The sequence below is a fragment of the Calonectris borealis genome, chromosome Z (assembly GCF_964195595.1).
Source record: "Calonectris borealis chromosome Z, bCalBor7.hap1.2, whole genome shotgun sequence".
Taxonomy (NCBI): Eukaryota; Metazoa; Chordata; class Aves; order Procellariiformes; family Procellariidae; genus Calonectris; species Calonectris borealis.
This window is the reverse complement of record NC_134352.1, coordinates 29,874,336-29,902,006: the sequence shown is the minus strand read 5'-3', so window position 1 is coordinate 29,902,006 and position 27,671 is coordinate 29,874,336. Positions and strand designations below refer to the sequence as shown.

The 27,671-nt window shown below is 39.8% G+C and overlaps 1 protein-coding gene across 5 annotated transcripts in view; it reads right to left on the bottom strand.

Annotated features, from left to right (window-relative positions):
- Positions 1–27,671, bottom strand: part of RNF38 (ring finger protein 38) — a 137,335-nt gene that overhangs the window by 45,466 nt on the left and 64,198 nt on the right. For 3 of the 5 annotated variants that reach the window (XM_075136645.1, XM_075136646.1, XM_075136647.1), the window contains exon 2: positions 8,027–8,097. In XM_075136645.1, coding sequence (XP_074992746.1) covers positions 8,027–8,097 — 71 coding nt within the window. Of the gene's footprint in view, positions 1–2,268; positions 2,932–3,263; positions 3,349–8,026; positions 8,098–27,671 lie in introns of those variants that run through there. The other 2 variants (XM_075136651.1, XM_075136650.1) reach the window with 2 other exon arrangements.

The following is a 27,671-nucleotide window of genomic DNA, read 5'->3' as shown; positions in this document are numbered from 1 at the left end:
ACCCTTATTCCTACCTTTCCAACCCCCCTGGGGTGGGGGGTGGGAGTGGTGGGGCTACATATAAAGATTAAATGAGAAAACCTTTGGAAGTCTAAGACTTGCTCTGTACAAATTCCCATTAGATTCACTAGCAATTTAGCCCATGTAGCTTCCATGGATAAACATGTACAACAGCTTTGAAACGCAACAAGACTACAATTTAAGTGAGTAACTTGTCTTCCTAACGGCACAATTTTTTACGGCTAGTAAGAGCTTGCATAGAAACTTCTTAATTCTTAAAGACTTTCTTAGTAAGGAGTTGAAAAAGTAACTTGATATCATCAACAATATAACTTTAAATCATATAAATTATCTGTTACAATGTCAATAAACCATATTGAAAAAGCTGATGCATAAACTTCACAAATCACAACAGCACTGATGTCACCGATGTCAGCTTCCAAGCCAAAACCATATCTTTCAGAAAAAGAAAAGACAATTATATACTCTGACTCCCACACCACTACAGATGCAAAGCAAGGACTGATCAACTTGCAACTTCAATTTAGTATTTATTATACTTTTATTAAAAAAATCAAAGTGAACCAGTTGCGAATCAATAAAATTTAACCTGCTCTGTAAGTCAGGGAGATGACAAAGTAAGTTTCACATTAGAGAATCTTGAGATCCCTAACTTATAAGCCCCTTTTATTTATACACCACTTCTCACAACTACCATTCTTAACATGTACTATTTCCTGGTAACAACTGCCTGGAAACCTTTTTCACATTGTTATTCTATGTATGCATAGGGTTTTTTTACTAGACATTTGGTGATTAAGGAAGATCAACAACATTATCATCTTTCACTAGCCATTAAATCTGTCATGGCACCTGTTTGCTCTCCTGTCTCATACTCAATCCTGTAACAACTGCACCCTCCCTTCTCTTACTGCACACCTAAGTATCCAAATGGAGTTTTTTCCTCTTTCTCAGAACAGTGAGTCTCTAATATCACTGCTGCAATATGCCCTTGAAGGGAAAAAAGGTTTGTATTTTCACTCTTGAAGTGCTGCGAAGCAGTTAAGGAGTCTGTTGGGCCAGCAAAATAGCAAAATCCCTGGGATGTGAACAAATACCACAAATTTGGCAACTGAAACCAAAGCAGCTGCCTCAATGAATGGCATGTAAGAACAAGTACGTCAGCAGCAACACCTAATCAAGTAGTAAGCAACACCTGAATAAGGCAGACTATTAGTAACCATATTCATCCTACCATTCCAGTTGTCTCACTACACATTTGAAGAACTTATCATAACATATACATTTGCTTCAAATACTACCCTCAAAAATCCATTTCAAAATGCAAATGCTATACATTCATAAACATTCTCATAACTTACACTTCAATGAACTTCTGCTTAAAGAATAACGGAATTATTTGCTATAAACAATTACAACTTAAAATAGATGTCTCCAGAAAAGATCTCAATGCATAATCAGTTTTAAAATACATTTCTTGAGGAAACAAGAAGCATCTTTCTCGTTTAAGTATAAAAAAATCCCCTTCATGTTATACAGAAATAGGAATCACCTCATATATACTGAAAAATACTAACAGGATGCCTTAAAACGTATGCTTGCTAACATCAATGTTTCCTTGAACAGTTGTTCTTTCTCAACTAACTTGAGAGGATTAAAGACACCTGGAAACTTCATTTTACTGCAAGAATGGGAGGACAATCAGCTGTTCAGTGCTTCAAAAATACTTGCTACCTCCTTGCACGCAGCACATTGAACCTGCTTGTCTTCTTGAGGACAGCACACAGCAATTCAGTTCTGGAAAGTCAGCTGATTTTTAGGTTCCAGTACTACCTTTTGCCAAAGCAGATTAAAGCAATTTTAACAGGATCAAACGCTTACGTCCCCCGAGTTAACCTCGCCGAGGTCTCGTCCACATTGCATGCCGCCCCACGTGGAAGTACGGCTTCCATGCAGGCACACGGGGCCACTCGGGCTTCCCAGCGGCGACTTCACGCCCAGACCACGCGGTCTCCTTCGCCCTCTACGTTTACGAATGGCGGCCCAACAGAGAAGGGTCCGGCACGAAGCCGCCCCGTGGCGCCCACTGCCCTACTGCCAGAGATCGCCCCCTTCCCCGCCTCGGCTGCCGGGCTCAACGCTGACGAGTCGGGGGCACCGGGCGGCGCCAGTGAGGCCCCGCCTCGAGGAGGCCCGCCGCTCTCCTCCACCCTCCTCCACCCCTATCTGCCGTCCCCACGCCGGTACCTGCGGCCGCGCGGCACAGCGGGGCCGCACCCCCGCCTCCTCCGTGCGCCCCGCAGTCACCGTCAAGGCTCCCACGCCGCCTCCTGTCGTGTCGGCCGGCGGCCCCGCTGCTGCCGCCCGGGCCGGGCCTACACCGCCTGCCCGCGCGATCGCTTCCGGGAGCGTCCGCCCGGCGTCCACCGCCCATCACAGGGCGAGTCCTCCGCGTGCCCCTCGCTTGTTCTGCGTCCGCACCGCTGTCGCTTGCTCCCGCGGCCCGTGACCGCCGCCGCCCGCCATGTTCCGTTCCTCCGGGCCGCTGCGGCCCCGCACGCACGCCGCTGTCTCCGGGGGCCGGTGACGTCACTCTGCAGCCGGCCCAGCCCCGCGATGGACGGGAGGGAAGAAGCTAGCCCCACCCCACAGACGGCGACGCGGGGCGTCCTTTGTTTGCACCTGGTGGCGGCAGGGAGGCCGGCCTGCGTACGTCACGGCCACGGCCGGAAGAGGAGGCGAGGCCGGCAATTCACGCGCTCGCGGCGGCAGGGCGATCCGAAAACCTGAGGCGCCTGCGACCGGCGTGGAAGCCGCTCGCCCCTTCCCCTTGTCAGCAGCCGGGGACGGAGCCGCGCACGCAGGCGCCGTGCTGCCCCCTTCTAGTTTCGGTTTGCCGCTCCGCGCCCCGCCCCCGCTGCCCATGCAGCGAGGACGCGGAAAGCACGGCGCCTCTCGGCGCCCTCCCCCAGCAGCGGGGGCAGCAGCTGCGCCCGGGCCTTCGGGCCGCCAAGCGGATTCCCGCTCCGCCAGCGCCTTCCCGCCCCGCCAGCGCCTTCCCGCCGCCGGGCTGCTCCGGAAAAAGGAACAGAGCAGTCGCAGGCGGCTGGCGTGCAAGCCCTCGGGCGCGTGCGCGGCACTAAAGCACTGGGCAGGAAACGCCCCTGACAGAAGACAGGACGGGAACCAGGCCGGAAGGACGGGTCAGGAGTAGGCCCTGCTGCCAGCGGCAGGGTACTCACCGGAACGGGAGGCACTGAGCACTCTGCGCTCAGAACCGAAACATCACAAAAGCCATCGAGCCTCTCAGCAACAGCCGCCTGCAATCTGCTCAGTTCATACTTATGGGCTCTGGATTTTCATCTGCTTTCCTGATAGGCAGGAGGGGTTGAAACTGACTAGAAGAAGTCAACAAAACCCACAGGAGCAACGTCACCTGCTGAGTCATTAGAGAAAGATCGACCTTTTGCTACCAGTGCCACAGGGAGACTGTCTTTTGATGCAGAACTGCTCAGCAAATGGAACAAACGAGTTATCGGAGAACTGATCTACTCAAGCTATTCTCCTTAAATAAGGTATCATCACCCTATTTTCACCTTTCAAACCTGTCTCCATTCTCTGTACTTCAGTCTAATTAAGGTTCCGCAAATCTGAGCCAAGAAAACAAAATAAACCATCTGCTCTAGATATAAAGAATTAATGCTCTAAAGGAGACAATTCACCAGGCATGAAAGTGGTTTAAAATCATTAAACTACATCCTTGCAGCTGCCAGATGTGAAATGAAAATGAAAAAGGCATGAAACTACTCAGTAAGAATAGGCAGAATTAACTGAAACTAAAGGACAGGAAGAAATTCTTCCAGTTTTGAAATTGGAGGGGGCAAAAGAAATTCCTTCTAATATTCCCAATTTTCATATCATGTCCCACACACATTCCGCACAAGAGATGAATATAGTCTTATTTTAAAGAACATACATTAATAAATGTGATGGACCTTAAAATATCTGAATTCCTGAAAAATTTTGAGTTCAGCTATGGATAAGTCTGTTAGGCTTATCCTACCTGACTCTGCACCATCCAAAGAGGAAAAAGAAGTGGATAATTTTTTTAGGCTTAGAACTTACAAAATACATCCCCTCTTTTGAAAAACATCTTTTTAAAGAGTTGACAGCCCTCTGGATTACAGACTGAGAACTGGTATCCATCAAATGTGAGTAAGTTCAAGAGCAACAAATTACTAAAGAAATGGAAGATGCACTAACTAAAACTGGGAAGTTTAAAGATTAGAAATGGTGAATCAAATCAGGTAGTTATGTATTTGGGTCATAAGTACCAAGCAAAGAGAAATTTCTTACATACTATAAGAAAGCAAATCTAACAGGAGTAATACTATGGAAGTAAAATAAATGAAAATAAGTTAAAAAGGAGTAAAACAAGGTAAATATTTGGAAACAATAATAATTTCCAACCCCTTAGTGCTAGTGAAAAAATTCCACTGGATTGCTCCCATGATGCTTTATTTTTTTATTACTACTCGGTGGTCAATTTGGTTTTTAACTGCATGAGAACTAAGGAATAGATAACTTGATGACACCTCTGGAAAGAGATGTCCCAAGAGTAGTTAAGAGTTGCATCTTTGGAGTTTCTTTTCAAATTGAGCAAGTATCCTTTAATGGGAGTACACTACTGGTGAAACAACCACCCAAAGGACAAAAATATTTTAAAAGATAAATAAACTGAATATGATTGAAAGGCTCTGCAGGATAATATACTTGCATCTATCTCTCTGTTTCTAGTAGGAAACCACTGCTTGGGCATTAAAGCAAAGTAATAGTCCAAGGAATAATAGTTCCTTGTTACAAATACCTTTCCCTAAATGCTGAGCTCCATAAAGAAATTCTTTCAGTTCTGTTATTTAATATTTTAAGAATTACAATTCCAGTTTTAAGTATTCCATTCATTTAAAAATTATAGGTATTAAACATATACAGCATGTTATACTTCAAAGAAAAATCAAAGAAATTACAAACATGAAGAAGGGGTACCTTGACTCATGCACTGAGGCTTAAAAGCTTCAAAGCAACAATTATTTTAAGATGTATCTCAATTATAATCACTTTGCAACACCAAGTAAAACGGGAAATGTACTCTGTATCTATGCTATACTAGATCTTTTTATAAGACAAGAGGGAAAGTACTGGTTTTGGTGCTATAAAATTAAGCAGGTTCTTAGTACTGCCAATAGTGCTCTCAACAATGACATATCCTTCTTAATGCAGTGAGGCCACACATGAAAAATCTCAGACTTTGGTTTCCTGCTGATGTCACTGAACATGAATTCAAGATTCTCATGTGCCAACTCAAAAAAATCAAGTAATTGGGGTGGAAGCCTGAGAATTGTTTTCATTAAGATTGGAACATTCCTTTAGCATGTGTGGTGTAGAACTTTTTTCATGCTGTTCTCCAGGAAACGAAGACTGGGCTTGTGGAGAACCTACTGTAAAATACATGCAGATTGTCAGTCAAATACTATCCTTTACATTTCTCCTGTAATGCAAAAACTGGTTACACACGGTCAGACAGAGAGCAGTAAATTATTTTACTGACACATGCATATTGACTAATCAAAATTACGCCAAAATATTCTGAAGATGTGTTTTTCATGAAGTTTCTAGAATGAATACAAGGAAGTCCAACAATTAATAGAAAATTGTAGATAAATAAATCAATTAATCCTGCACTTTATCTTTAAATTATATTCCCACCAAAATGAACAGTAATGGCAGAATAAGTCGGAACACTCATTTTCTAAGTAACTTACACTGGAAGCTAATAACCAGTTCAAAAACTGACACAAAAATACAGACATATGTGAAATACAAGCAAAGAGTGGTAGAGAATTGCAATTGTACCCTAGTGCTGTAACCAGCTGCTTTTAGGAAGCACTACTTATGATTAAAAAACAAAAAAAAGTATCTCCATAAACACAAGCCCTTCAAAGACTTAAAAACCAGAATAACGGTCATCCAGTTGGCCTACACCCTGCAGTGACACTAACTGGGCATTAGTGCTCTATCTTCTCTTCTAAAACAAGAACACAGAGTTCAGTGGCACATCTGAGAAGAGCACAGATATCTGTTCTGTAGATTGTTCACTGTTTTTCCAAACCTGTGGTCATTTTAATCAAGGGATCAGCTAGATTTCGTATAAAATGCATGGCAAACAGCTTCATATATTCTTTGAAAAATCAAAGGTCCTACCAAATAAAACTGACATTTAAGGGAAAACATATCTTTGAAAGACACCCAAAACACATTCTTTCTGCTTTCTATACTAGTTACACTTCAGTCAGCTTTTACAGTTGGGAGTTCTCATTTGGTGCAGAATCAATACCAATGAAAAAGTTCGTTTTCTCCCACCATCCCTGAATATGCAAAAAAGTAAAACTGTGGTCCAGTTTCTCTATTAATATGAAGGCAGGTGGTGTGCCAAACAACTCAAAAGGCTATGCACCCTTCTGAAATTTAAACCAGGTAAGCTGCCACACCCCTTCCGACTCCCTCTCCCCAAACCTGTGAAGGACCTAACAAACAATTTCCAAAAAGACTTAAAACAGTTTTAATTAACCTGATATGAAATAAAACTAAGGGAAGACAATCAATCTAACACAGAGATGATCTTCCATGAAATGACAGAAAAGGAAGAATGTTAAAAGGGAATGCCAGTGTTAAGTTGGTGCACTAGCACAACTCTGAAAGGAAATTTCCCCCACTTGCTCCTCACCCAAGAATCTTCCAGGAACAGAGTGCACAACAACCGAAAAAACCAAAGCAGTGAATACTATTGAAAATAGTTAACCAGTTAATCACTGGAAACTTAAAATAATTTTGCCATGTTCTGGATAGTATGTTTGACCAATATCTGTAGGTTAAACCTGGCCCCAAATCTAGAATGGTACCTAAAAATAAAAATTTTTAAAAAAGAAGGGGAAAAAAAGAGTAAGAGGGAAAAAAGAAAACAAGGTAGTAGAGCAGTAAAAGAAACTTGCACTGAAAAGAAATCGAGCTCTGGGATAAGCTGGAACAACTATAAAATTAACTTCAGAATTTCAAAACACAAGGATTTGTGCATTTATCAAGGTACTGCCATGCAAGTCGCACTCCACTTCCCAAGAAAAATAATTTAAAATTTGACTAATACATGCCCTTTTCCAGGCATGTCAAGCCAAAAAGTTAGTTTACTATAAAGTGTCATACTTGCAAACAATGTAATACATGTTACATGTTGAACTAATGTTAAGCAATTTGCATTATTTAAGGACAGTAAAGCTTAAGGTAAAACCATCAACAATAACAGGACCATGAAAGCAAGTCTCACAAGCAGTTCAATGTCACAACTTTTCCCTTCTGTATGCCACACCTACACTACTGATCCAAGTATCATTGAACATTTAACATCCAGCACTCTACAAACTCAAAGCAATCTAATCTGAGGATGCATCAAAAAAAGGTAAGAAAAACGCACACTACTAGACAGGTTGGTATTTTAAGGCTGCAGCACTGAACAGAAGCTTCCTATCTGTAAAAACTTACATTCCCAACTCCAAAACAGGAAAATACAGCTACTGCAAAAAGGCTTTTAACACTTAGCTAAGCTCTAACCTCTGAACTCAGAAGCAACAAGCCATCCTACCTTACTGAAAAATCAGCAAAAACATTGCTGTTCTTTATTAACCGAGAATGTCAGTATGTCAAATCACAAATGTTTAGAATAGCAAAGGAATACAAACAAAAATACAGTACTAAAGACAGATTTCTCATTAACTGACTAAAAGATTGTCTTGTGTAAAATATATTTCTTAATACGCCAGAGACAGTTCAAAGAGTAACTCTGAAAATTGACTGCTATACCTGCAGAACAAGCAATCTTTCCGTAGTAAAAGCAATACATAAAAAAATGCAATACATATGCATCTTGTGAAGGAAACATTTATGTAAGCCTCACCTTGTCACTGTCATCATTACAAATGTGATCTTGATGGATTGAGTGGCATTGAAAGGATGTACCAATGTTACCTACAAAAGAAGGGGGGGGAGGGGGAAGAGAAAAAAATCATTAAAATGATAACCCAATTCCTGTGAATGCTAGAAATAAAGACAAATTTAACAAACCTTCTTTCTTCCCCACATAGAAGAGATTTAGTTACCAAATAGCTACGTCTGACAAGTCATGCATTTAATTCTCCTAACAGAATAAGCACCAGAGAGACATTTTGCACAGTGTGCCAACAATGTCTTCACATATATTTTTTCTAAACATTTAAACAGAGTAAAATTAGAACTAGTTAATCAACCCAAAAAAAACATATGCAGTGAAGTACATATGCACACATATAAATAAGAAGCTACACACACTTCATGTTTAGGCAGTGTAGTCCTGTCTTACATCTTTCACTACAGAAAATTTTCAGTACCCTGGGTAGCCACAAAACAGCAGACTCTTTCCAGTGATGTGTTAAGAGTGAGTGGAAAAATCGAAGGTCAAAGCAGAAAAGTTTTAATGATAGCCATTTTGTTTGTAGTGGAATTTCTGCCTGGTCTTTCCACAGCTTGTTTTATGCCTAGAAAAAAAGGGACAGCACACCCCTGCAAAGGCTTACCCCAGTCCTGAGACTTCTGTACAAGGAGGGAGAGGAATTAAAGTTTCATTGTATCTATACAGATTCTCAAACAGATTTACAGTTAAAACTTCACTTGCACTGCAGAGTTTTATTTAATGTGCTGTTTCCTTACTCAGAAAGTACAGGAGAGGGGTAACTGCTATTGTCGAATTTATGCTTCCCTAAGATGACTTCTTCCTGCAAATACTAAGCAAAACATTTTTTAAAAAAGCAAGGAGAAAAAAAGAGTCTCATTTGTAAAGCTACACCATTTCATGATTTTCCTTACGGAAGATCTACCTAGAACTTTTCTCCACAAGTTTCTTCTGGTCCTTCTGTTATAATTTTGAAATGTTAGTAGTCCTATTCTGTAACATTTACAACAAATTCCACACAAAAAGTTTGTCATAAAGCTTTGCAGTCCATGTGTTGTTTTGGATCTGGACAGAACTGATCAAAGAACAAAATCATTTAAGCAGGCAGCCAACCATAGGCAGAAATCATGGCCAAGTGCAAGCCCTCCTCTACGGTGCAGCGGAGCCGGGCGGGAAATGAGTTTGTCACTGCTTATTGTCATCAGTACCTCAGGTAAGAAACAATGTATTTAGCATTAAAATCGCATTTTCCCCCCTGAATTCTAAAACAGAAAGTAAAGAATCGTAGAGAGGGAAAATCAGTTTCCTTCTCCTTCACTCCTTTGCATGCACACACGTGCTCTCTTTTAACCAGACTGGGCGTTCTTGAAGAATATGCTGCTGAACTCCAAGGAATATACTGTCTCGTATTTCAGCCACAATTGCTACTGCTATCATTATGCCACATGAACTCTACTGAAGTTGGTTGTGGTAGATTTCCCTTCTTATCTTAGCTGTAATACAAAGTACAGAAAAAAGCAGTACTCTACTGCACAGGCACTACCCCACCAGTCAGCAAGAACATGTTGAGCCCCATCCAGCACTTAGCATCTGGATGTTGTTCATTCATGAGCCTGAGCCAATTCAATAAATGATTTTAGGCTTGATTCACACCACTTGCAGACTAGCTGGCTTTACCACAGCTACTGGGAAACAATTCATGTCACGGCCTCATGTAGATACCGTCCCGGGGTTTCAGAGTTCCACAGAACAGCTAATAGTCTCCAGCTTTTCTCCCCAAAAGTTTGAAGTTGCACATGGTATCTGAACATGATTCAATCAGGCAAACATCTAAATAAGTTTCCTCATCCACTTAAACATTCTTTTTCCAAAGCAAAAAGTCTCCATCAAATCAAATTTAATCCACAGGAAAATTCCAAGGTACCCTAGCCTTATTAAAAGGAATAGAGCATTCGACTTCCTTTTTCTTGAAAGGTACTATTAAAACTTTCATCCCAAAATGCATCCCAAATGAAATTATGATTTCCTTCTTTTTCCACACCTGAGTTGCTTTTAAATCAGACAATTCTTAAATCAGTTTTTAATGTGTAAGAGTGCACAGTGGTTTCTTACAAAAGTTCACCAGTAGCGTATTTTATTACATACGCTACATAAATCTCTTAAAAGGAGTGGTCTCAAAAGATCCCACAGGCTAGGCAATGTATAGCTCTGTATTTGGCTCACATACTGAGGAGGTAGTTTACTTACTTTCATTTTTATACCAACATACAAAGTCCCTAAGACTTGGTGTGGGGGAGTGCTAGTGAAAGTGATAGACTTACTAATGCTTATAGAATTGTAATTCAATAGTCGTAGACATGATTAAGTAGACTTTAGACCTATAATTAGCAGCTTTATAGATAAGCATAATAATATGCATTGTATTCTAATGGCAAATAGATTTGATGGCCTACCATTGACTATTTTACGGCTCTACTAATTTCCTAATAATGTGTTCATTAATTAATAAACTTCTTAATTGCTTTGCATCAATTATGTCTCAAGTCTCCAGTCACAGGAGTGAACTCAAATGCTGTCAGTAAGGCAGACATGGCATAGTAGACAGCAATGCCATGTATCTCCATGTGTCCCTTCCTTTGAATGTGCTTCTAGTTCTGCAGTGTCTTGGGGTACATAGTAACCCAGTACATAGTAACCCAGAACTGTGAGCTGACAAATATTATTTCAGATTTCATTACATTTGTGGTTTCCCTTAAACATCTGTCTTCTGCAGTAATGCTGTAAACATCTCAGAACGTTCTGGTTTTAAATTTACAGAAAATATACTTGTGAAGAAAAGCATAAAAGAAATTGAATGCAATTCCCCCAATTTTGGGGGAGAAACACACAAGAGAAAAAAAGATTATACCCCCCACATACTCACCACTTATTTAAGCTCCCCTTTTAAGAGAAACTCTTGGCTTTTTAGTGGCCAACCTCATTTTGCAGAAATTCCAAGCTGGCTGCAGAATCAATTCAAGCAAAAGTATTCAAAAAAAGAGCTTTTAGATACTTTAGTTGAGATTTCTATTAGATGAATAATGGATTGTGGAAATCCATAATAAACAATACAAGATATGTGTACATGTATATATGCACACATATTTGTATATACCGATGCATATGTGCAGACATATATCTAAGTGTATATGTATATATACACATACATGCAGAATACATTTTATTATTCTATTATTTATAACAACATTCTATTATTTCTAGAAAATATTCTATTATTTATAAATAGCCACTGTTTAGAATTGTTCACTCTTGCAGTCAGAATATTCAAAATATTATGGGATTAAAGGATAGTGGGATACAAGTATTACCCTTCATCATTCAGACCACATTTCTGAAAGAAATTTGGTATAAAGATGTCCTGGTTCCGGCTGGGACAGAGTTAACTTTCTTCCCAGTAGCTTGGGGGGTGTGCTGTGTTTTGGGTTTGGTGTGAAAGGAGCGTTGATGGCCCATTGACGCTTTGGCTGTTGCTGGGTGGTGCTTGCACCGGCGGCGGGGGGGTGGGGGGGGAGGGAGCACAGCCCGGGTGGTTGACCCAGCTGGCCAATGGGGTATTCTATACCATGTGACATCATGCTCACTATAAAAATCCGTGGGGGGGGGAGTGGGGGGAGTTCGCCCCCCGTTCGTGACACGCGGTCGGCAGCCGGTGAGTAGTTGCACTGTGCATCGCCTGCTTTGTATATTCTGTTATTGTTGTTGTTCTCATTGTTATTATTACTGTTCTACTTCGTTTTATTTCAATTATTAAACTGTTTTTATCTCAACCCGGGAGTTTTCCTACTTATGCCCTCCCGATTCTCTCCCCCATCCCACCAGGGGGGTTGGTGAGTGAGTGGCTGCGTGGGGTTTATTTGCTGGCTGGGTTAAACCACGACAAAAGGTTTGACACATAAAATGAAGATGGGCACACATAGCAGACAGGTCTTACTTTGCTTTATCCCTTTGTGCAAGAAGAAAACACTAACAAATTCATCTCAAATTTGTGAAAACAGAACCGGCTTACAGTAACTTCCCTATATCTACTTTTCTCATCACAAATCCAAATATTCTGTACGTTTTTCACAGTGGGCATCACAATACTAAGCATAACTGTTTTAAGCCTCCCCTTAATGCCACTCAAAAATAAGAGAGATAATAATGCCATTTTACAAGGAAAGATAAATAGGAAAACTAACACTAAAAAAACTGCAGATCTTTACAGCAGAACTAAATTATGGAGTGTATATGCACAGCCAAGAGCAGAAAATTACAGTGAACTTCCTTTTTGCCACATGTTGAGAGAAGAGGTTTTGTTGCAGAAGAAAGGGCAGCTGCAGAAGGTTTGGCATCACTGTGTTAAAAACTGCTCCACAGCAGACAGGAAGCTCTGGACAGCAGCAGCACATTCCTCTGGGGTCCCTAACGTTATTATGCAATGACAGTGAAGAGAGATTCTCACAGCTCGCCTGTCTCTACTATTGATTTTTACTTCTCTTCCTTTAGCAACACTGCCTCTGAGAGTCTGGTATTCGATGTTCTCAATAGGAAACCTGACATTTAGCACTGACAGTTCTGCTTACTGAAAAAAGTTTGAAATTCAGTGTGAGGAAAACTAAATCCCTTCTTGCTCTGTTTGCAAAGGAGTCTGTGCAGTTTTATTTACAGATATATGTTTGCTAGCAAATGGACCAGCCATAACATACTGAGTTACTGAAACTGAACAGAACTAATGCCTTTTTTTTTTTTAAATCAGAACCTTCAAAAGATGTTAGACAATGTTTATAACAAAGTAAAATCTTTTGTTTCAGGAATTCACTTGCATCTACTATTTACTACTGTGTTTTATATCTATCTACACACACTTCCAACTATATTCTGCACGTGTGTGTATACATACGTATACACTTACGTGCATGTACATACACATAGGTGTATAAAAGTATGTAGACATACACACACACACATATATACACACACATTTTACATATGCATATACACATATATTGTATTTTTTATTATGGGTTTCCACAATCCATCATTCAGTTACAACATCCCAAACAGTTATACTAGGAAGGTAACGATCAGACAGCAGGAGGAGATGAACAATTAAGAAAGTCTGTTTTTAGATAAGGGTCTGTATTTACGTAAGAATCCTGAGAAATACAGTAAATGCAATTTCTGAGCAAAACTGTCTCCAAAGCTTTGTTACTTATTACTTAGAGAACTGCAGAGATAAACAAGTTCTTCAACAGAATAGAGTCTCTGGGCAAAATACAGTCCATGTTAAAATATGAAAATTAAGAAACATCTTTGTTGGAGGGAATAGCAAAAGGACAAGACAGTAACACATTACCACAAGACTGAAATTATTTAACTAGATAAGCATAAATAATTAGCAACATGAATAGGCAGGCTTTGTAAAAGAAGGCTCAGGGACACTGGAAAAACAGGTAGGCTTGCAGATTAAAATATTACATATATAGTTTACATAGAATGCCAGCTCATACTCCCAGGTTTTAATACTAAAAATACAAGCTTTGATTGCCGTGTTTGCTCTGTCTCTTAACACATCACTGTAGAACTTGCAAGCTGACAGCACTTATAAGCAAAATATCCCCAAGATGGAAACTGATTTTTATTCAGAGTTGTTAGGCTTAAAAACAAAAAAAAAAAACCCCAAACCCCTTATTTACCACTGTTGTTCAAGAAACAAATATCAGAAAGACACTTGGTGGGAAAGAGAGAGTGTACTATAACAGTCAGAGCTTCTCCACATACTTTGTTGCAGAGGCTAAGAAGACAACGCACATCTCAATTCACTCCTCTAGCATGTCCTAGACTGCAAATAACCACACCCAACATCTACAGTACCATTAAACCTACCCACTATCCATTATGCCTTTTGTTTAAATTTTTGCTGGAGATCACGATGAAGCAAAACCACAACTTAGTAGTTGTTGTTGTTTAAACTTTTTTTTTTTTGTTTAAATTTTTGCTGGAGATCACGATGCAGCAAAACTCTGGCTTCTGAGAATTCACCTGCACTTCTGCATTATTCTGCACTTCTGAGAAGCCAGAGTTACCTTAAAGCCACCAAGAAAGTTTAAGAAATAATGCACTGAGAAGAGAAAGAAGCAATAATCTGAATCCTGGAGAAGAAAAGTCAACAACAGTCAGCCTGAGAGCCTTTTCTGATTGTAACACAACCAACAAGACACATAAAAACATGAAACTGATTTAGTTCTTTTCATAGTTCTTAGGCAAACATGAAAATTGATTTAGTTCTTTTCATTGAGGGGAGAAAAGAATAATAATAAAAAAAAAATCACTTAACCTCAAACTGATAATTTTGGACAAAACACTACTTCCACTCTACAAATTTATCAGTATATAGTCCAAGACACAATCAAGACTTTTGTCATCAAATTACTTAAGGAATGCCTGTTAGGTTCCTTGGTGAAACTTTTATCATTGCAGATGTAAAGATTGACTAAGATATGTTAAAGACGTAAGTTCATGAGTTCCTAGTGAGTTAGTTGGCTAGCTGGCCTCTTCTGGGAGGTGGGGGAAGAGCAAGCTGATTTTTAGACAATTATTCTTTTGAAAAAAATTTATTTGCCCCCAAACACAGAGCTTCATAAAATTACCTTCTTTCTGACTTATCACTTGAGAAAAAAGTTGTTTTGCCATAGCAGTCATTGACTCTGGGTGTACTGGCTTGAACAGCAGCAGAGCATGCCCATATTGTATATTTTTGTAGGAAAGGAGAGCAAAGAAGAAATCACTATACAGTTGAAGTTTCAAGGTGGGAAGGGAAAAAATGACCAGTTTTAAACTGTACAAAACATGCCAAGTCCCCTTCCCATTTGATTTAGGCTTATGCAAGACACAGGTGTTTTCACTAGGAACACTCCATATGCTTTCTTGAAATTTGGAAATGATTCAAGCTCAAAGGGAAGCTAAAAAACCCAAAGAGAACACAGTGTTAAGGATAAGGCTTGACAGCTTTCTGCCCATTACCTCAGAGGCAGAACTGAGGTAAAATACAACCTCTTGGATTAGTCTAAGATAAAAAAGATAGGCAGCAAATAATGAAAATAGTTCAGTTCTACCAAATTACAACAAATACATATAAACTTGTTTTGGGCATCTATGCATTTGGATAATGAAAGAAATTTCCAGAGGTGGTGCAGAGCCTACATCTAACCTCAACATCACCTAAAATTTGTTCTCTACCAAATTAAACTTATAAATGTGGACCTTGCATTACAAGCTACATTATAGGCTTTACAGATAGGCTTTTCAAGAACAGCGATCACACACACAATCACAATTACAAGTTGGCTTTGTTCTAGCTATAACGGATACCAGGAGCAGCAACACAGCTGCAATAGTACAGCTTTCAGTTAGTAAATACAATGTAGGACACCTGGGCAGCCCATTAGGTTTCATGTTGCCAAAGCTTCAATTCTAACAATATCCACATTACCAAGAAAAAAGCTAGCTTGGGTTTTATCTACATGTTTCAATCATACTCAACTGTTCTATAAACAGAGCCACAGACAACCAAATGCAGTCAGCAGAGGGTATGGCAACGCTTTCTTTTTAATTTTGTTTGTTTGTTTTTAAACAGGGTCTGTCATGGTCTTCACACCATACATGTTTCATTTCTGGTCAACTACTTACCAATACCCTACAGTACAACAGCAAGATAAAGACACAATCCCTTAACTATCAAAACTAAGGATTTTACAGATCCTGGCTGTTTTGTACCAATTAGCTGGCTGATTTCACCAACAGCCTCACCAAAAGCAGCCTTGGAAAAGGGTTTCTTTCAAAGACAGCACTGCTAATGCAGTCTCTTGAATGAGGCCAGCAGAGGTAATAGATCCAGGGGCACTGACACAGAGGATTACCAGCTAAAGGCTCTGCTCCACAACAATGCAATCTATAATATTGAGTTACACCGCCAAGAAATCCTGTAGGATTTGCCTTTTTTCTTTTTAAATGGGCAATTTTTAATAATTGAGTTATCATGTTTTTAAAGCATTTTCTTTCCGAGAAACAGATTACACTGAGACAAACCTGAAGAAAGGTTAATCACCTTTCTCCCACCCGCAAGGAAGATCAACAGAGTCAGAATCCCAAAGACGACCTCAGCAGCTTTCTAGTCTGCATCACCAAACAGTTTTCGACTGTCGTTTAACGGGAAATGATGCTTGAGGACTGAAAGGAAATATAAGCCAATGCACAGTGCCCTGACTGCAGGGAGTAGATAGAAACTCAGTTAAACTACCTTCATATCCCCAAATTTACACTGAATTTCAGACCAACTCAAGACTAATTGCACCTTAGGGCTAGCGCATCCTAGGGCTATTATAAGCAAGGCTTTAATTCTGACTGAAGCATTATCTCTGCTACAAAGCTGACAGTGGGGAAAAATGCCAGTAAGACTCCTAAGTAAGCGACAGAATGTGGCACGTGGGCCAGTGCCCACAGCACCTTCCCAAACGCATTTCCTTGCTGCAGTGTTCAGGAGATGCAACTGTGAGGTCTAATGCCCATCATCTTCTCAACCAACAATTCAGCCTGAACTCTCTCCCGCCATCCAAAACAGTCTCCCTGCTGTGTGAGTAACAGGGCACTTTGTAACAGTCAGCTTGTTTATTCAGACTCACAGCTTCTAACACCTAGGTGACAAAACTGTAGCCTCAATTTATACTGAGACACCTCCAGGAAACAATAGGCATCTATGAAACATCAGATCAGCCACCCCTTCAGCATTACCAGTATCAGGACAGGGTACAGAGTAATGCCCTTCAAGTGATGCACACATAACATGCGCTTGTATGTGTGTGTACATGTATCTATACGTAAAAAACAGACTCACAAAGTCTCAAAGACTTAAGGATAAACTTGAGTTTGCCTTTTACGTCTTAAATGCAGTTAAATTCTTTTTCACTCCCTTTTTCAAATCAAAGTGAGATACCCTGCTTAACATTGTGTCTTGAACTCAGGGAAAAACATCAGTTCTTTTGTAATAAGCAAGAAAGAAAGAGTGCTGCACTCCCCAACTACCACAGGAAAGGGATTATTTTCCTTCAAAACCCACACATTAAAATGAACAGCAAAAAGAATCTTCAGAATCTCATGGTTTGTGCTTAACTTGTGCATTATAATAAAAAGAGAATCAACATCAGGTTTGAATGGCTTGCTTCATGCCTGCCAATATTAAACAGTCCAAACTCACACAATACTAAGGGAAAGTCCAAGGGAAAAAGAGGTGGGAGTTCAATCCTTTTAATTCAGTCATTTCAGAGCCACTGGAAGTATCTCATTGCTTAAATGAATGATACTGATTAGTACACTCATTGCCTCCCCTCCCCAGCACCAATCTGATCAGGAAAACATTTGTATATGCCACCTGTACTATTAAACTTAATTTCTCTAGAGCGATGCTGTTGAGCCTCACTAACCTGCATGAATCAGAAGAGTTCTGGGGTAAGCGTTAGATTTGCAGACTAGAGTCTGCAAAGTAACAAATGCATGGAAACAGTTGAAGTCTGAATTGGAGAGAGTTTAGACTCTTCATCAATTGCTCCCTTTAAAAAGCCTGTGAGTTGGGTGGAGTGTATATATTCTGGTGAGATACAGCCATGGATGGCCAGTTTACTTCAAAAGATGCAAGGAAGAGAATCAAGAGGTTAAATCATCTGTGATCTAGGAGCCTAAACATCTAAAGAAAGTAATGCAAACCACTCCTGCAGATGTCTGCCATCTGGTAGTCAATGATACTCCTCTGTTTGCGACAAACTATTTAGATTTTAGATGTTCCTTCTAATTCAGGAGCTTTTCAAACTGCAGCGAAGAAGTTACTTAACGGTAGACAGAATATTTTGCTATTACAACGAAAAAGTTAGAGGTGAGTTCAAGAAATAATACAGCTACTTAGGCTGGTCAAGTAAGAGATGGCTGCAAATTAATTGTATTACAGCACTTACCAATTTTTTTTTTCCTATGCATGCAAATCTGAGCACGAAGAAGAAACATGTTGCATCTTGCCTGGGGCTGCAGCTATGCTAGCTGCATATAATGCATATTAGGATCGCCATTCTTCCCTCTTTTTCTCCACTTTTCTTTTTATAAACTCCAACAAATTGAAATTCCACACGTTTCCCAGAGGTTTGCATTCACTTTAACTTCTGTTGTGGAAAGAATTTATTATATGCTGGGAAGAGCTAATATTTTTCAGTTGTGTGGTATGGCACGCCATTGGTAACTTTTAAGCAACTCCTGAGCATAGAGTATACATATGTAAGAGGCTGTGATAAAACTCTGGATGACATCCTAGCCAGGAAGCAGCCCAAAGTCACTGGAGAAGAAAAAGAGTAAAATGCCTCCTAAACTTCTCTCCTCCGTCTTTCTTCCTCTACTTGCCAAGAATTCCATGTTCTTGTTCAACTGCAGACAGCGTAGGTGTTTTCTGCCTTCTGGTCTCCCCTTCCACCCCCTGGCCGCAGTCAGCCTCACTAGTAAACCTGCCAGCCCCCTTTCCCCACCACAAGGCCCAGCTGAGGGATGCTGTACTCAATTCCACATTCCTAGTGAAAACTTACTTTTATAAACAACAGAAAGCATGGTAAGAGTCTGCAAGAAAAGCTCCCTCCCTTTTCTTTTTCCTGCAGCTATCAGGGAAAAACACTGCATGCTTAATAATCACCAAGAAATGGGATGAAAATGACACAACTGTAAGCTCACAATGAAATCTGGGCCCATGTTTATTTCATGTAGGTTAAACGTACCTTCCAGTCACACTTCTGACTGAATGACACCTCTCAGATATTTTAGGACAAAAGGAGAGGAACCTAAAGGAAAGACTTTGCATTTTAAAAACTTAAGATCTGATATATTTTAATAATGCCAGAGCTTAAAAAAAAGGACAAAGTAAGTTGCTTTAATACAGCAAAAGGCCTGAATACTGAGGCAGGCATCTAAGCTTCATAAACAGAGCTCATTTACAAATCAGTACTGAAGAAATACCTTTTTACCTGAGGTTTCTGCTGTGTCTCTACAAGTCTGCATAAATACTTTTACTTCAAACAAAGAACATCTGATTTAAATGCAATAATTTAAATTTACAAATACAAACTGGACTGCCTACTCCAGGTATTGTCCAAAAATGGCCCTCAGAGTAGCAGTCTGAATATAACTATGTATTCTTTTCCTGTGCTTGCAAACAAGCTTATAATAATGGCCCCCTCAGCCCATAGAGGAAACCACTGTGGCCTAGCTGTTGCCTTCCTCCTTCCGCGTTAACTTCAGCAGCTCCGTCTTTTCTAGTGAAGAGTGAGAACAATTACACTTCGGATGGACTGGTAACCTACAGGCTCAGCCACGCTATTTCATCCTCTTCATAGCAGTCTCGCACAGGTTTGGTAGCCATCCAACTTCACCTTGCAAGGTCCAAATTCTGAAAGCATTTGCATATTTGCATATTTTTAAGCACATCTGTGTGGTAATCTGAGTCACTTCCACACTAAAGTGTCCGAGGGATCCAACCCATCAGCAACATGCTTCCCCACGTACCGTAGATTTGCAGCTAAAGTCAGATATCCAGTAGTACATCAGAAGATTTTTCCTCAACTAACAATGCAGTATTACTGGATAAGCAAAGGCTTTCAATGACCATATAAACTTTTATTGCCAAATTATTAAAATAATTTCCATACCAGATTTATATGCATGAACTGTACTAACCAGCATGCCTAGGGCAAATAATCAGATTCAGTCAGGCTTCAAATAAAATGATCAACATTTAAAGAATTCTTGAAATCAAATGTATTATGGAATTCATGTTTACTTTTATAAATTCTGCCTGTATGCACTGTAAAAATCCCTACAAAAATGAAATTATTGTACATGAAGAACAGACTTTTGGAACATTCTTCAACATTCAACTTTGTTATTAAAAAAAAAAATTCAAACACATCAGAAGCAAGTCCTTACTGTTAGTTTTTTCATCTCAAACATTACTGAAATTCTATTTTGGATTTCATGCAAGTGCAAAACTAGTATTTTAAAGTTTGTATTTTCATATCTTTACAATGCACATACAAAAGCAAGGAACATTTTCCATAATGTTATTGACAGCTGTGTGCTTTGCTCTGGGGATCAGTGTTTCCTGCTTATTCAAGAAGCAGTTCAAGCAGAAGTCATCCAGAGAAAAATTTTACAGCAGCGATAAACCTTCAGGAAATTAGATTAATGCAGAAATACTATTACACCCATAAACACAGTACCACTATTTTACTGGCACTCTTAGTACTCAAAATATCAAGAGATGAAGTGTAACTGATGAGACTACACAGCAAAGCGTCAACAAAATCTGTTAGCAGGTTGTTCATAATAGTGAGACACAATCAGAGAAAAACCAACTACATATAGCAGTAAGATAAAAGTGCTGTTTGTGTCAAATAAGCTATTTAATCATAGTGTCATAGGAACTCACTTTCTATTCTGAGGACAACCACTATGATCTGAGACCAAGAAGTGATCTTCCTAAAGTGATACCGTATAGGAAATTCTAATCTGTTATTGTAAGGCTATTCTAAAAAAATGCTGCCACAATTATGCATGTATTAACAGGCATATACTATCCCCTCCAAATGGTATTTTAGATTTCAATCAAGGCCTGCTTTAAAATAGAAATTTAAAAGCCATTTCTTTAATTTGTATACAATATGACACTGTTTATAACATCATTCCCACTTGCTTTACCACTCCAGAGTAAAACTTCCATCATAAGTATTTAATATACACTGTTTATAAATAGAAGCTGTTCAAAGATAGATTTTATTACAGGATAGAGTTACACCATTCCCTCTCTGTTATCTTTGTATTCTCCTGTTTCTGATGAACTGAGTTCATAAAAATCACACTGCTTCTGGCTATCTCATGCAAGTATCAAACATGGAAGATTACCAGTAAATCAAGACTAGGAGACCATTTAAGAATTTTGTAACCCAAGCCCTGTGTCAGATCACTGCTCAAGTAGTCCCCAAGGAAATTCACTGTGGTTTACATTCAGTAGGGCAGAAGCTTATTTCAAAAAATCATAAAATGGTTTGGCTTTGAAGGGACCTTTAAAGATCATGTAGTTCACCCTCTCTGCCATGGGCAGGGACACCTTTCATTAGATCAGGTTGCTCAAGGCACCATCCAACCTGACCTTGAACACTTCCAATGATGGGACATCTACAACTTCTCCACAGCATCCACAACAGGGCAACCTGTTCCAGTGATTCACCACCCTCATCGTAAAAACTTTCTTCCTTACATCCTCCTTATATTCCTAAATCTACCCTCTTTCAGTTTAAAACCATTGCCCCTTGTCCTGTCACTATAGGCCCTGGTAAAAAGTCTCTGTCTGTCTCATAAGCCCCTTTTAAGTATTGAAAGGCTACAATAAAGTCTTCCCACAGCCTTCTCTTCTCCAGGCTTAACAACCCCAACAATCTCAGCCTTTCTTCATAGAAGAGGAGTTCCAGCCCTCTGATCATTTTCATGGCCCTCCTCTGGACCCACTCCAACAGGACCATGTCTTTCTTGTACTGAGGACCCCAGAGCTGGATGCAGTACTATAGGTGGGGTCTCACCAGAGTGGAGTAGAGGGGGAGAATCACCTCCCTTGACCTGCTGACCACGCTTCTTTTTATGCAGCCCAGGATATGGTTGGCTTTCCGGGCTGCAAATGCACACTGCTGGCTCATATACAATTTTTCACCCACCAGTATCCCCAAGTCCTTCTCCACGGGGCTGCTCTCAATCCATTCATCTGCCAGTCTGTATTGATACTGGGGATTGCTCCAACCCAGGTGCATGACCTTCTACTTGTTCCTGTTGAACTTCACGATGTTCACATGGCCCCACTCAAGCCTGTCAAGGTCCCTCTGGATGGCATCCCTTCCCTCTAGCCTATCAACTGCACCACTCAGCCTGCTGTCATCTGCAAACTTGCTGAGGATCCACTCAATTCTACTATGTCATTGATGACAATATTAAATAGTATTGGTCCCAGTAGGGACCCTTGAGGGACACCACTTGTTACTGGTTTCCACATGGGCATTGAGCCATTGACTGTAACTCTTTGGACACGGCCTCCCAGCCAATTCCTTATCCATCTAACAGGCCATCCATCAAATCTGTATCTCTCCAATTTAGCAGCAAGAACATTGTGTGGGACTGTACCAAAGGCTTTACAGAAGTCCAGGTAGATGACATCTGTAGCTTTTCCCTTGTCCACTGATACAGTCACTCCATCGTAGAAGCCTACCAGATTAGTCAGGCACAATTTGCCCTTGGTGAAGCCATGTTGACTGTCTCTAATCACCTGCCTGTCTTCCATATGTTTCGACATCGCTTCCAGGAGGATCTGTTCCATGATCTTACTGGGCACGGAGGTGAGGCTGACTGGTCAGTAATTCCCAGGGTCCTCCTTTTTACCCATTTTAAAAGGGTATTTGCAAAAGAAGGCCAAGAAATAAAAGTGCCTGTGGGGCTACTGATAAAAGATACATGAATCTGAACCATCTCAGCTGCTCCCTGGACATACAGAAATACCACCTAACACATATGCCAACCTTTGTGTGGGGAAGGGAACAATTTTCTAAAAACCTCCTTATTCCCTCAACCAGTTCATGTTTCTTAAGGGGCGATCTACCTATACATTCTGCAGATAATTTCCATGCTGTTGGGGACAAGGTCTATAGATTCAGAAGAGGTTAATCCCACTGGATTTGGCAGTCAGGTACTTGGACCAAATGAACAACACAAGAATCGGTTCCTTCTGTCTGAGCAGTCATTCTCCTTAGACCTTCTGTCATAACAAAATCATTCTGAGGTTATTTTCTGAAGAATTGACATAAACTTAAATGGCAGCTTGAAATATACTACCTCTGCTGCTAAAGAACAAAAACATACTTCCTCTTAGCTGCTGTATTACAGGACTCTTGCGAGACTTTCCTACACAGAAATTGATACTTGAGACACAAAGGTTGATGCTTTAAGACATAGAGATTAAAGACAAGCAATGTTTTATTTTCCCTTCTCCTCTCCTCTGCTGCACAGTAAGATTCACAGCTCCTACACGGGAATTATCTCTGATATGTATCAAAAGGAATTCATAATTTATTAACAAACTAAAAGGAACCTCATTTTCTGCATTAAAACTCTGTGAGTGGCACTACTGCCAACATACTCTGAACAGCACCTCCAGTTTATGGTGTCTGGCCCCTATGGTAGCTTTGCTTGGAGGTTAGTTACACAGTCCCCTTGCTGTTCCCTGGTGGCTATTTCATCAGGTGTACTCCTGCACAAGTACAGTCTAGTAGAGGATGCTCTCGCCCTGCATATGCACATTTGATGCTGTTCCAGAGTGAAGCATAACATTCATTTATACAGATATATAGTGGGGTGAGGCCCACCACAGAAAATACTATCCAGGAGCCAAAACACAGTAGTGCCTTTTCAGCTAAAGCTTCTCCTCCAGGAAGTTCAGTATCTATTAGAAAGAAGGAAACTTTCTTCCCGCTCTTGTCATCTTCCAAAAGGAGGCTAACAGCAGTACCATAAGCCCAAAAGATATCCAAACATAGTTACTTAAAAGCATATGCAAATAGGTATAGAAGGAAAGAAAACAAGTATTTCAATAACTCAAGGCTGACTTTTGCTTAAAGTAAAAAATAAAAAAGAAAAAATAAAACTGGCAAGCCACAAAGTATTTTTAAAAAAAAAAATCTTTTAATGTTGTCATGGAATTCGGTTTTTCTCACCAGCTGTATGGAAGCTGAAGCAAGAGATGCAGACAAATACACAGCATAACTACATTAAAAGCCAGGTATGAGCAGATAAGAGCACACAGATGCCTTTAACAGTGCTCTATTCCCATGCTTATAGGTCTTTATATTAATGATTTTGAAGATTTAGCTGTCTTGAGTTTCTGAGCCTCCTGAATGTAAGTTATTTTTCAAAAGCTACCTGAAATTTCAAGACATTTGTTTTTTTTTTTTATTTGTAACTAGACTATTAAACTGATTTTCTTGTAATTCATCTTTTCTTGAGAATCTCATTAAGACTCTGAAAAATCAAAGACTGCTTATGCAGACTGTCTAGCAACTTCTTTTTGGATGCAATGAATAAAGTACTTTCTTTGGCTTAAATTTATTGTCACCATTACAACATAAACTTGTTGTCATCATTACAATAAAAAACAAGCACAGAAGAACATAAACTTTAAACATTAAACTCTAAACCTTAGCTTGTTCCCCCCCTCCTGTTTCTTTATGGCATCACCCACCAAACAAGGAAACCCATCATTAATTTGCACAAAGATTTTTTTACCTTTTTTTTTTTTTAATTAAAAACCTTAAAGCTTCCACTCAGTCTACCCTGGAGAAGAGAAAGCTTCAGTGGTAAAAATGTTGCTAGTGCTGCATGACTCATGCAGCCTTTAACACAGGAAACAGCAATCCAGAGCATGCATTTCTGATCAACTTTGCCCAGTTTCCTGCTTTTATCAAGAAACAATGTCAGTGAAATCCTGGAACCAAAGTTTTAAACATACCTCAATTTTTTTTTTTTTTAAATTTATTTTCACTGCATGTTCAATCTAGCCATAAAGCAAAAGGTAACCATGAGGCACTGCTAGGAACTGACCTTGTAGATACCTGTTTGAAACAGGATCAATTCTGAAAGCGTGGTTAAAGGTGTACGATCAAGCCACCTCTAGGAAATTATTTTATGGGAAAGCCCAAGTTCTCTCTAAAGACAGCTTAACTGCTAAAATGGGAAAACCTGAACACAATTCAAATGGGTCTCAGAGAGAAGCCAGAGAAGCCAGAGTTAAGTAGTACTTTGTTACTGTGTATGAGCTTTCCACAACCCCAATCTCCCTGCAGCTGGTAAGTGCTTACTGTTGCAATTTACATTAATGATCAGTAGGATCATCACTTGCCCAGACAAAATGAAAAAGTTAATTTATATTTGATGGGCCATGAAATAACTTTCTCTCTTCCTGTCTGTCTTTGTCTCGCTCCAATTAGTAAGCATTTGTGCCAGTCTTCTTTCCAAGAAGGAACCATGTTAACATTCAGTATTTTATTTATGTCTTTTTCTTTTTATACCTGCAGAGTAAGGCCATTAGCAGCCAGACACACCACACCAACTTTTTTAAAAGTTAAACAAAATATTTAGTAATATTTTTGTTCCCTGAACAAATCAGTTTATGATAATAATACCAGGTTACTTGGAAGGAAAAGAAGAAAAGGTTGACAGCACACCTCTCACCCCAGTGCTGCATGTACATGGTAATAGAGCTTTCAATTCCGCAGTACCATAGTTTTCCTCCCTTTCTCGATATATGTCTCAATCTGGCAAGGTTTTCACAAAGAGAAACTTTCCGAGGAACCTCAACTTGCTTTATCACAGGCAGCAGTATCATTGTAATCAATGAGGCAAAGATTCTGAGAAAATAAGAGGCAAATTTGATATCTACACAGCTGAATGTTTCTCTGGAAAACCAGGTTCTGCTTTCTGGAGTATCATTCAGTAAGCAAATTACATCAAGTTTTACAGCACAGCAATTCTGTGCTAATTTATTGTGCCTCTCATGGGGAAATGCTGCAGTTCCTTCCGACTCTTTTTTTCTTCTCTGGCTTTTAAAACCAAGATGCATTATCACATACTTCGTCCTTGGTATTCCTTTCCCAGCTGCTCCCTCTGACTACATTTGCCTAGGCATCTCCACAGCTCCCAGCCCCAGTCACCATCTAGATCCCACTTGCTCTTGTCCACATGATACTCATTTGCAAAACCTTTTTCTTCCACACTGTCTATTCTGAGGAGGAAGGACATCAATGGGTATACAAAGTCCCTAATTTTAGCTCCAGTGCAAATACAGGGCACAGTCATTACAGTCATAACCTGTAGTTAAAAGTAAATCAGCCAGCAGTCAGATATGCGAAAGCACCATGTTTTTTGCTTTCAATTTCCAGCATTTCTTAATTCTGATTTCTTTTTTTATGATTTTGATTTTTAAAGGCTCTTCTTTACTCTAATTGAAATGGATTTCCATAGGAATGGTAAGTCAGAACACTGGCAGAAGAGTCCAGGCCTCTGCCAAGTTTCAAATCCCAAGAGCATGTTAAATAACTAGAGAATTTCTTACGAAGAAATATTCCAAGAAACTTACCTAACCAGCCAAAATGCATTTCTGTCTGTCCTGGACCTTGGAGATAGCAGAACATTTCTTCTGAAAGTCTTCCCAAATGTTGCGCTGGAAAAATTCCATCTAACATGTCACAATTTGGGAAAAAAGCTGTGAAAAACTGAATGCTATCTTCAGTTTTTTAGGGAACTACTGCACTCTGACCAACTCAGCTACCGGGGAATTAGACACATACTTCATCTACACAAAGAACTCCCTTTTCAAGTAACACCACTGTCTTATTTCTAGGACCTTCAACTTCCAATTCAATATCAAAATTTAAAAAAATCAAACAAATTACATTAAACTCTTTTCCCATCATACCTCACTGTATCTGTTTGAAAAGGCAGCAGTTCAACATTTAATGCATATGCCACCAAATACCATGTCCTGCTGCTCCAGACTGTTCATTTCATCATACCATTTCTTCCTTTGTTTTTCGAGCAGATAATTCACTTTACATTCTCCAGTAATATTAACAGACAGAAAACCTCTTCTGAATACATGCTTTAAAAACAACTGTATGCCCTAGGCTGGAGGTGAAAAGCTTCTAGGGTTAAATAGGCTTCTTTTTCAGTGTCAGCAAAACTCCCGCACTGCCCTATTGAATAGCAGTAAGGCAACTTTTCAGTATGGTTACGTCAGTCATGACGTATGCTCTTGCCTTTTCTCTTTTAAAAGTATAGAAGTTCTTTGGCCTGTCCCTCCTGCCTCCATAGGCTACCAAGTCTTAGCAGGTTTATTTAACGTCAATAGAGGCACTCTTTTGATACATATCCAACACTCAGATTAGAAACCTGTCAGCCATGGAATGGGTTAATTTTGTAAACTGGAGCAAATGGAGAAACTAAACTAAGAATTTGATGTTTACATTTATTTTGCCTTTGTTAGACATTAGTAACTCTAGTAAGGGCACTCTGGAAGCTTGCTACCTAAGAACAATCACTCAAGCTTAGATGGATGGCTTGTCTAAACATGAATCTTGTCCCAGTGCTGGTCAATAACAAACCTGTCTGGAGTGAGCACAGAAGAAAGCACTTAATTTCTCCTTTTGGCACAGCCTATCAGCTCACAACAACCAGTAGTAGTTCTGGGATCCTTGATCTGCAGGTTGCATGTGGATGGTGTTGATTAATGAACAGTGATTCACCCCTTGTGAATTTGTCCAACTGTTCTGGGTCCCCTGCTTTTCATAATAAATTTGAACTTCATTCAAATCTTCCCTTCCGATAATCCTTGCATTTTCCAAAACTCACCTAAGGTTCATAAAAAAGGTTCTTAAGGTTCTCAGCAGAAAAGAATCTTTTTCTA